Source organism: Solea solea, chromosome 2 (genome assembly GCF_958295425.1).
Source record: "Solea solea chromosome 2, fSolSol10.1, whole genome shotgun sequence".
NCBI lineage: Eukaryota > Metazoa > Chordata > Actinopteri > Pleuronectiformes > Soleidae > Solea > Solea solea.
The window spans coordinates 16,792,031-16,803,864 of record NC_081135.1 but is presented as its reverse complement, the minus strand read 5'-3'; the positions used below and the strand labels follow the sequence as shown (position 1 = coordinate 16,803,864).

Below are 11,834 nucleotides of genomic sequence, written 5' to 3'. Positions count from 1 at the left end.
CCTTGAACTGGTGGCTTTTGCCTCACAGACACTTACTCCGGCCGAGCAGAAGTACTCGTGGGGGAGAGGGAGGCCTTGGCCTGCCTGTGGGCATGTGAACGCTGGCATGTCTACCTATATGTGCGGGCCTTCACCATCCGCACAGACCATCAGGTGCTGACGGCACTGCTGGCGACCCAAGACTCTGGGCACAGACCCATGAGGCTGCTGAGGTGCACTGTCTGGCCAGAGTACTACTCATGGCCCATGAGGGGCATTTGGGGATGGTCAAGGTGAAGCAGCGATGTCAGGATATAGTGTGGTGGCCCCACATAGACTCTGAAAACTGAATAAAACTCTCAAAAATGGAATCCGAGGAGGAACAGAAACCCTTCAGTGACACACTCAACCAAACCCTCCTGACCTTCTTGGCATCCAAGCGTTCCACCACACGAGCTAAAGCAACCACTGGACTACTTGAGGGATGAGCCAGTCCCTGTATGTGGGAGCCCAGGGCCAGAGCTCAGGGCTCAGGTTTACAGATTTGGATGAAACGCTGGCGGAGCCCCTCACTTTCTGCAGGGGACTGGGTCAGGAATTAACACCTCCATCGCCAGATTAAGCTAGAGTCATACAGGTCGGAGCATTTTTTTGTTTCCATGGGGTCCCCTGTTCTATAGTCTCCTGTTGCATGGGCATGGTTAAGTTATGTTCTGCAAGTGACAGGTTAGTGTGCCTTTAAGAGTTGTGGCATGGATATACTGTTGTGTGAATACTGTAGCAGTGCAGTAAAGTCAACAAAGCTACACGGTGTGGTTATCGAACCCATGCAAACATAACAGATATGATTAGGATTACGGTTGGAGTATGTCTCCAAGGAAATGTTTGTAACTCAATGTAGTGTCATATGAAGTCATGGAAGCCACCTTTGTGTATGTGTGAGAAATCTGTTAACAATAATACATTTAAAACATTGCAATATTTTTATTTGAAATATCATGATTTTTTTTAAATAATAAAAACATTTTTACACTATAACACATTATGTGGGGTTTTCACATGATACAAACATGAATATCATGTTTTACTCCCTAAAATTAATACATAAGAGCATCTGATGCGTTTTTCCCCTTAATGCCTTTATTTTGACAATGCTGACATCTGCTGGCGAAAGAAGAGAACCCATGCAGTTTCTTATTACTATGGTACACTAATACAACGTTAACATAATAGACTGTGTAACATATTAACATTGGTTAGTGTGTGTTTTCTTTTAGTACCACTATATAATGATGTATTAATGATAATAATAATAATAATAACAACAACAACAACAACAACAACAACAACAACAATAATAATAATAATCATAATCATAATAATAATAATTTAACTACTACTACTAATGATAATAATCATAGGCAAGGCACAAAAGGAAAACATGAACACTTATAAGCAGACAAAGAATTTAGAAGATAAAACAGATCTTAAAAAACAATAAAAGCAATCAAATAAAAAATTATAAAAAGAAATCACAACATTACACCATGACACAAGAAAAAGCATTATAAAAAGGAGTGAATGGTACATTTCAGGAGCTGAGTCCTGAAATGTGTCGTCTGCTGAAAGATAAAAAGAGTACTGAGTGGAATCACTGATCACTTCGACTTCGACTTTGACTTGAATGGAAACATCGTAAACGTCTCAAATATTTTACTCTGACATAATAAGATTAATGATTTTGGGCTAGGTAAACCCAGCAGGTAACATATTAACTGCTAAAGTGGAGGAGGGTTAGGAGAGTGTGTTTCCTGCTCTGTGCTCATGTGAGTGAGAACATCCTCCCTCATCTGAACATGAAACCCAATGTGTTCAACTGTGGCTGTAGCTCAGATTTTTTAAATATTCCTATTGTTTCTTACATCTGTGAGAGGGATCAACGACACTGTCCAGCACTGGTGCTTCAAATGGGACAGACTGGTAAGTTACTTATTTTACTGATGAGTCCACAAACCAGCAGCAAAACACATGCACTGGATTTGGTTTACGTGTGTGAGTTCTTTCTTTCTTTCTTTTTGTTCATTCCTTCTTTCTTTCCTTTCTGTTCTCCTTTCAGTCGGCTCTTTTTGTTCATTCTTTCCTTATTTCATCCCTGCTTTACTTTTACTGTCCCTTCTCTCTCCTTCTTTCTTCCAGTCCTTTTCTTTCTCTCTCTCTCAGAACTGGGAGATGTTTTTGAAACAGCAGCACAGTCTCAGACACTTTACGTCTCTTGAAATATATAAAAAAAGATGCGAGATAAATGCAAAATATGCACGTAAATATAAAATATAAACAATGATACAAAGAAGAAAGAAATTATTAGAATAAAGTAAAAATATGATTGTTATGTTTAAAAATATAAGGACATACAGCATGACTTTGTTCATTTAAGTACTTTTAGAAAGTGCTGTCTCAGAACAGATTAATAAAATACATATTTGTACAAATTCTGCCAATAAACCCTCCTAAATGTCACACACTGGTGCTTTAACTTAACTGTAATCTGAAATAGTGTGTTTTGGTTTCAAGTTAGTTGATTTTCCTCACAATGAAGTGTTTTAGTGCAACCAGCAGGGGGCGTGACAGCCACTTACACTGTGAAACTTCACCACATCAGCCTCAGTAACAGTAACAGATGGAGAAGCAGAATAAAAGGAGAGTGACACACACTTTGTGTGAGAATTTAGAAGTTTGAGGAACTTTTTTTTCTTACTTATTATAAAACAGCTATTTAATGATTGTTTAATGATTAAATTAATTAAGGATTATTGAACAATAGGTGGGCCACACGGTGGTGTAGTGGTTAGCACTCTCGCCTTGCAGCGAGAAGACCCGGGTTCCAGCCCCGGTTGGAACAAGGGCCTTTCTGCATGGAGTTTGCATGTTCTGCCCGTGGATGTGTGAGTTTTCTCCGGGTTCTCCGGCTTCCTCCCACAGTCCAAAAACATGCAATATGGGGATTAGGTAAATTGGACACTCTAAATTGACCATAGGAGTGAGTGTGAGAGTGAATGGTTGTTTGTCTCTATCTGTACGGAGAAAAATAAAATGGGAGAAACCTCAGGAAGAGCCACAGAGGAGGGACCCCGCTGTCAGGATGGACAGATATGAAGTAGGTGTCACATGTACAGAAACAAGTTCAGCAGATAAGAGACAAAACTTCATATTTACAAAGAGAGGAAAGAGAAAAGATAGAGATAACATTTATCATCATCATTAAGAAAAGTTCCTATTCATGATTAAAAAAGGCACATCACACTTGCTTCATTCACTGCTGACTGTGTGTATTTATGTATGCGAGTTGTTTACACATTGTTGTCAGTGAAGCCATGTTGTTTGTTTGAATTGACACATTTGTGTCCTCCTGCTGTCATATATAACTGTGGTGCTCATTGTCATGTTTGTGTATAATTATCATGTTCCTGTATGTAAATGAGCTGTGTGTGTTTACAGCTGTTACCACTTTACATTAGACACTAAAGCAGACCTGGGCATTTTACGGCCCGTGGGCCACATACGGCCCTTTGGGCATCCCTGTCTGGCTACTGTCTGCACTACACCACAGTAGTATAGTATAATAGTATTCATTATATAGTGTGAGAGAGGGGGATACAGAGAACAGGGTTAGATGGAGGAGGTTGATTCCCTGTGGCGACCCCTGAAGGGAGCAGCCGAAAGGAAAAGAAGAAGAAGTGTAGCAATTTGATATTTTAAATAGAGTTGGTTAGTAGTTTTTTGTTTCTCATGTGACCCCTTGGGGAAAATAATTGCCCACCCCTGCACTAAAGTGTGTGTTTCATATTGATACACTTCACTTCACATTAGTAAATTGCACCAGGGTGTCCCTCACAAAATATCACCCTTAAGTGGAATTTGCTTGTGGAAAAATTAGTTTCCCTTTTATATCAATCTGAATTTAGGTGGAAAATAGGTAAATGGCATGATATTTTATAAGGGCCACCCTGAGGTGATTTACTATTAGTGTAAAGCAGACTTTGTTTGTGGAAACAGGAACTTTCCTTTTTATAATTGTCTAAATTTGGTTAGAATATAGGTAAATTCTTTTCAGAGGGCTTTTATTTTGAAAGTCCCTCTTATAAAGCGCTTTTAGATGACCACTCAAAGCTGCTTTACACTAGTTTTATCATTCACCCATTCACTCACACTTGCCGGTAAAGCCATCAGGAGCGAAGCCGGGTTAAGTGTCTTGCCCATGGACACATTGGCATGTAGACTAGCGGTGCCGGGAATCAAACCCACAGCCTTTGAGTTGAAAGAGGACTTGCTCTACCACCCAGGGGAGGGGTGAGTAGAGGACCATTACTTCGTTGCAATAGCGAGTTTATCCTCTAGATGTCACTTGAAATTACAAACTTCACCTGAAAAAACTGTACACTATAGCATCGGTGATTCACTGAACATCATATGTTGGGTGCACATTTAAACACAGGATCCAGGCAACTTTCCAAGTTCCAATATTTTATTTCCAAGTAAACGGTAGTTGGTGATGAGGGGTAATGGTGGATGATTTTGTCTATATGAAAATTATAAAGGAAATATTATAATCTAGAAAGTATCAAATATACAATAAGAAATTAGGTTGTCTTAGACGTACATCAATAATGCATCCACTCTTACTTTCCTCTCTTTAGCAAAGGATTAAACTCAGGAATCTAGTATAATGAAACACAAACAATAAGTAAATCTTCAAACAATATGTAGTATCAACCAAATGAATCATTAAATGAGTGAACGTCCATAAAACTCACAGCCAGTGTCCCTTTGTTTTCGTGGAATGTTTGGAGGGAAAATAGGGGGGTCAAAGGGCGGAAGGGGCGGGTTATATAGGATTAGGGGTGTGGTCCAGGTAGGTGTGGCAGTGATGAGGCAGGTGAGGAGGAGACAGGTGAGGTGGAGACTTGGGATTTTAACAGCCACCCCATCAAATGGTACATTTGAATTCTACAAATCACAAGTTAGTCGTCAGAGTCAGGTTCAAGTGGTGGAAGAATGACGAGCCGGGCCACTGGTCTAAGAAACTTCTTGTCTTTAGATGTAACCTCTACAGTTTGGGTCCTTCCATCATGACTGGGTAGGATGCGTGATACTTTTCCTACAGACCATAAACCTCTAGGCAACTGGGGGTCACATGTAGTACAAGAGTACTACAGTTTCCTCCTTCAGATTTGGGGTGTCCTTTTGCCACTTACTCCGGTGTTTGTAGGTTGGGAAGGTAGTTTTTAATAAAACAGAACCAAAACTGATCAGCTAATATTTGACTGTGCCTCCATCGTCTCCGTCCAAGCATGTTAGTGTCTGCATACACAGCTTGTGGAAGGGAAGCATCTCGCCGCCCCATCAAAAGGATATTTGGAGTTATAGGGTCAGGATCAGGATGTCAGAGGATGCATATCCAATTGGCTTAGAATTCAGAATTCCTTCTATTTCCACTAGGGTTGTGTGCAAGACCTCATCAGAAACGGTTTGACTTCCTACAGTTACTCTGAGAGCAGCTTTAATGCCACATCCACATCCTCGTTGCCTTTACTGTTCTCCCTGCACATGTCTTTGGACGGCATATGTTGAGCAGCAGGGGCTACATGTTGTACCGAATGGGAGCACTTGCCATCCATAGACTGTTGGGTTTTCCTTCCGTTTCATGTCACGCCACAAGAACCTGAGAAGTGGTTTGTCCTCTGGTAAGAGTCTTACTTGGTGGAACATTCCTTTAATATCTCCAATCATAGCAACTCTGTGTTGGTGGAAACGCAGTAGTACACCGAGCAGTGATGGACCTAATGTTGGGCCAAGGAGGAGCTGGTCATTTAATGTTTGGTCTTCATATGTAAAAGAACAGTTGAATACAACGCGATGGGGAATATACCATGATTCTTGTGACCCTGTAATCTGTCGTGCATCAAGCTCTGCAACATAGCCGGTCTCCTTCAATTTAGGGTTTTTCTCAAGTTTGCGCTCAGATCGGCGTAGAAGTGGCATCACCCATTCAAATGGGGCAGTCGGTTGTGGTGCATTTTTCTTTCTCAGCAAAGGGGTTGCATTACGTTGAGTTCCTCCTATTTCTAATCGCCTGGTCTTTGCATTCAAAAGGTCCATATCTTCTTTATCTTGTTTTGATCTAGTGATTAACTTTTCATTTCTGAAGGGAAGGGTGTCTACCTGCCATAGTTTCTCTACATCATGATTTAGCTCAGCATAAGGGTTAGCTTGTGATGTGAATAGGCATTGGGTGGAATCGGATGACTCACCAAGAGAAGTAGGTCCTTGTAGAGCCCATCCAAGCCTTGTTCTCCCTGCAGCAGGTGCTCCCCTCGGACCATATTGGATTCTCTCCATCGGTGTGATGAGGAATGGGTTGTCTGATCCAATGAGGATGTGTGGCTGAACTTTAGAGAAAGATGTAAGTGGGAGGTCACGTAAATGTTGATAGCATTGTTTGAGTTTCTCAATTGGATAACTCTGCTCAACAAACATGATATGTCAGCGGTGAAAGCCCTGTCAATTGAAAAGTTTCTTTCAGGGCATGAGGGAGCAGTTAGTTTGAGGTTTACTGTTTTGCCTTCTAGGGTCTCGCGCAGCTCAAGGGTTTCTGGCTCTCCCTCCAAACCAAGATACTTAGCAGCCCCTGGGAACAACATTGTACGTTCTGAACCATCATCTAAGATGGCATATGTATCAAATGTCCTATTTTTGTTGAAAAGTCTCACTTTAACTATTTTTAGTTGTGCTTTGGGTGACATACTCTGTGGGTTCACATAAAGCACCTTTGATGCTGTCTGGGTTTTATTTACATCATGTAATACACCTAGGTGTCGGCCATTACATTTGGGGCAAGGTTTCCTCAGGGTGCAATCCGCTGCTTTGTGAGTCCTCCCACATCTCCAGCATCTGTTTTGTTCCTTCAACCATTTTGTCACTTTGTCGGTGCTCAAATCTTTCAAGCTTTCACAGTTTGTGAGGTAATGGGAGGTTGACTGACAGTATGCACACGGATACCTCGTTTGGGGTTGTGGCTGATATCCTGATGCAGCTTGTCCTCGTGGTGACCTCTGTTCAGCACTGTGAAAAATGGTAGCCAATGGGGATTTGAATCTTTGACCTGCATCTTTCCTTTGAATTTGGGGACCACTGATTTGAAGGCTGTTAGCTTGTGGCACTACTGCCTGACATTCTGACTCTCCTTCCAGCCATGCAGAAAAGTCCACCAGGTTGTAGTGAGTATTAGAAGAGGCTGAGCGGGTGTGTCTAGCAAAGTTGGAAACTAGCTCTACTGGGAGTTTACTCAACAATCGCTGCACATGTGAAGCACAGGCCAGTTCTGCATCACCTTCTCTTGATTTCAGGGATTGTAACATGCCAACCAATGACCTCACTCTAACGGCAAAGTTTTGAAACCCTTCAGCATTTCCACGAGCCAATTTTGGGAGATTTAATAAGGTCTGGATCTATGTTGGGGCCAGTTGATGTGGCTGACCATACTGACGCTCTAAGGCTGCCAGTGCCATGGTGAAAGGTTGTGGGTCATGAGTGTAGGAAAGTGCAATATGGCGAGCAGAGGGGAGACGTAAATGATCCAATAGAATATGAAATGTGTACAGTTCAGTTTCCTCTGCAGGTAGCAGATTAGTAAAAGCCATCTTTAACATTACAAATTCATGAGGATCGTTAGGAATTAAATAAGGGTCCCTCAACTCGTGATGGATATCTGTAACTCACAGTTTGCTGTACAGGAGCCGCCGGTAGTCAGAAACTCGGATTAGGGAGAACTCCTGTAAACTGGGGGGCATATGAAACAGGGGCTGACTGGGATACAGAGTATTGAGGTTGAGGCTGCTGCACAAGCTGGTGAGGCACATGATGATGCTGGTATGAAACTACATTACTTGGATGGTATGCAGAAGGCCTTGAACTGGCTGATGGAGCTTGAGGTGTAGGGATAAGTGGAGGCTGCATTGCGCGTGAGGGGAGCAGAGTCCCCTGAGCTGGTGGCAACTGACTGTGAGGGCCATAGCCAGCTAAGGCTATGCCAGCCCCCAGAGTTGGTACTGTTTGATGGGGGGGACACATGGGAAGAAGAGGCTAGTGGCATATGGGTTGGTAGCATTTGAGGAGGCATGCTAAGTGTTGGTTAAGATAAAGGAGGGTGAACTTCATGCATGTGGGTAGAAGGGGCATCAAAAGAAGATAGGGCTGATCTTACAGGCACATAGAGACCAGATTCTGAAGCTGTTGAGACTGAGCTTTGAGGCATATATGAGGCAGTTACTGGGTTTGATGGTATATGAGCTGATGAAACTAAAGGTAGTGGACTTGAGGGCTCCTGCTGTCGAAGCTCTGGCTCATGTCTCACAAAGGTAATTGAGGGAGGTCTCTTCTGTTCACGTTCTACAAAGGTGGAGGGCTTATGGACACAAGGAAAAAGTGTTTGGACTGATTGGGAAATCTTTCCAGGGTTTAACACAGGTACTGATTCAGTTAGGTTAGGTTCAGATTGGGCTTTCTCACACTGAGCTCCTGTGTCAGTCGGTACAGGCTGGTTCCATTCATATGCTGCTTGAGATTCCTGGGACTGTATGCCAAACTCTTCCTCTGAATCTCCCTCTGAATAACTCTGTTCATACTGTTGAACTCTTCCAGTTAACTCTTGCACCATACTCCTTAACTGTGCTATTTCCTGTCTTAATAAAGCTGTGTCTGAAGTCTCTACTCCAGGTTCTGCACATGCTTTTGTTTGTGGGGGGCGACAGACACCCTCTGTCGCTGTGGCCTTCCTTCCTTCCATCAGTGTCATCCTCATCAGGTAAAACAGCATGTGGATCCATTTTCCAACATAGATATTCATCCGGCTCGAAGGACCATGAAAAAACTGTACACTATAGTATCGGTGATTCACTAAACATCATATGTTGGGTGCACATTTAAACACAGGATCCAGGCAGCTTTCCAAGTTCCAATATTTTATTTCCAAGTAAATGGTAGTTGGTGATGAGGGGTAATGGTGGATGATTTTGTCTATATGAAAATGATATAGGGCCACACAGTGGTGTAGTGGTTAGCACTCTCGCCTTGCAGCGAGAAGACCCGGGTTCGAGCCCCGGTTGGAACAAGGGCCTTTCTGCATGGAGTTTGCATGTTCTCCCTGTGTGTGTGTGGGTTCTCTCCGGGTACTCCGGCTTCCTCCCACAGTCCAAAAACATGCAATGTGGGGATAGGTAAATTGGACACTCCAAATTGACCATAGGAGTGAGTGCGAGAGTGAATGGTTGTTTGTCTCTATCTGTGTGTGTGGCCCTGCGATGGACTGGCGAACTGTCCAGGGTGTACCCCGCCTATCGCCCGATTTAGCTGAGATTGGCACAGAGACCCTCTGGCAGAGGATAAAGCGGTAGATGATGACTGACTGACTGAAAATGATATAGACAAAATCATTTTCATATAAAATGATTGTAATATTACAATCTAGAAAGTATCAAATATACAATATGAAATGAGGTTGTCTTAGACGTACATCAATAATGCATCCACTCTTACTTTCCTCTCTTTAGCAAAGGATTAAACTCAGGAATCTAGTATAATGAAACACAAATAATAAGTAAATCTTCAAACAATATGTAGTATCAACTAAATGAATCATTAAATGAGTGAACGTCCATAAAACTCACAGCCCGTGTCCCTTTGTTCTCGTGGATTGTTTGGAGGGTAAATAGGGGGGTCAAAGGACGGAAGGGGCGGGTTATATAGGATTAGGGGTGTGGTCCAGGTAGGTGTGGCAGTGATGAGGCAGGTGAGGAGGAGACAGGTGAGGTGGAGACATGGGATTTTAACATCACCTTTAGGCTTAAATATTGTCTTTTTTTTCTTCAAAAGGATAATGATAGAATAAATAGTTTTAAGTGCTTTATTGATCTTTGTTGACTGCATTTACATATAGGAGACTTTTCACATACTGCACTGAGGAGGTCCAATGCCACACTGCCACTCCATGTAACATTTTCTAGATCCGCCACTGGTTGCGCTTGAACTTGTTATCTGGCTGGTGCCCTTTTAAGACAGCGCCCTCCTATAGGTTCTAAAATGGTTCCGTCTGTTCTTCAGGCGTTTCGAGTGACGCGCGCGCCACAAAATATGCGCGCGTGAAAGCGTGGTCGCGCGCGCAGCAGAAGCGCCACAGAAGCAGCAGAAGCGCCACAGGCAGCTGTGTGAAGCAGGAGCAGAGTGACCGGCGCTCATGTTCTGCTGTGAGGCGTGAAGCTGGAGCACGCAGCCCGGAACCCGCCTTCCCTCCGCTGGGCTGGACCCGAGCAGCCAGCGCTCTGGACCGATGTCCTGGCCGAAATGTCCCGACACATATACATACGGAACAAGATAGGAGAGGGCATCCAGGCGCCCATCTTCCACGTGAGTCATCCCTGTTTGTTTTACACTTAAAGGGAAGAAAGCCACAAATATGCAACAACCTATTATGTTAATTCATAAATTAAAAAATATAAATCATTGTTAAAAAGACAGGACACAGCCACATATAGAGGTTTTAACTTTCAGTGCTTAACATTTATTTATGCATGCTTTTAGTTTGTAAAGTATTTTTTGTCAGTTACTTTATTGTTTATTATTTTACTTTGTTATTTATTTAATTTCAAGAAACACCAAAGATAAACTTACTACTAACGATTAGAACACACATTGACAGAAATGAATGAAGAGAAAGGTGATTTAATAGGATATTTGGATGAAATAAAATGAAAAGGATATACAAAGATGATTCAAAAATATCACATACAATGGTAAAAAATAAACCTAAATGTACAGGGCTGTACTAAAGTTTTAAGGTTATAACTTTGTTGGTTGAGCAAATTTTTATTTATTTTTATTATTTATTTATACTCTTTATTAAATAATGCAACCAGGAAGTAGAGAACAATTCAGAATAACTTTTACATGCTATGGTCACTTGATGTGAACTCTTTGTCGTCTTACTTTGCTTAATAATCTTGCAAATTATGATTTCATGTTTGTCAAATTCTGTGAATGTTGGCATTTTTAATGGTGTGAAAAAATAATCTGGTTGAAAATTACTTAAATTGGTAACACCTAAATTAATTAAGTTCATTCAAACTAAAATAAGTTGTCTTCATATAATTTGGTACATTTCTTTTCGGTAAATCTTTTTTTCAGTTTGGATATGTGTGATTATAAATTGACCTTATATATTTGCAATTTCCAGTGAGTGTTAAAGTCAAACAACATGTGTCTTGAATAAATCTGTTTTTGTATTATGATTGACATTTGAGAGTGTCATCATTTCCAACATTTTCCATATTTTTTGACATTTTATGGACCAAACCACTAATCGAGAAAATAGATATGATTATGAAACTAATTGTTATTTGCAGGTTTAAATACAAACATTAAAAACATTTCTCAAAATATGAATTATAGATCTATTGGTGTCAACTGTCATACTGTGACCTTATTGTTCTGCTTTGACTTTCTCCACCATGTTCTTGCATCATACATCTATTATAATGTTATTATGTAGTACTTAGTAAACATGGTAATGAGTAAATACTTTACTGCAATCCATCTTCTTTGCAATGCTGTGTAAATTGGATATAAACTGCAAGAGTTGGTTACTTTGATTGATTTATTACATGTTAACACTGATATCTTATAAATATAAAAAAAAAAGATGTCCCAGTCTAAACCAAAAATAAATAAATAAAAAAGTGTAAGCAGATTTGTGACAGGGGATCTGTCTTGTCTAAGATTATTAAAGTGAAGCTGTCAGCTGATAT

At 41.2% G+C, this 11,834-nt stretch overlaps 1 protein-coding gene across 2 annotated transcripts in view; it reads left to right on the top strand.

Annotated features, from left to right (window-relative positions):
* Positions 1-10,204: 10,204 nt before the first annotated feature.
* The window catches only part of LOC131448223 (voltage-dependent L-type calcium channel subunit beta-4-like), a 30,096-nt gene continuing 28,466 nt past the window's right edge, over positions 10,205-11,834 (top strand). Inside the window, exon 1 of one of the 2 annotated variants that reach the window (XM_058620487.1) lies at positions 10,205-10,437. In XM_058620487.1, coding sequence (XP_058476470.1) covers positions 10,375-10,437 — 63 coding nt within the window. In that variant the 5' untranslated portion in view covers positions 10,205-10,374. The remainder of the gene's footprint in view (positions 10,438-11,834) is intronic. The other variant, XM_058620497.1, reaches the window with a different exon arrangement.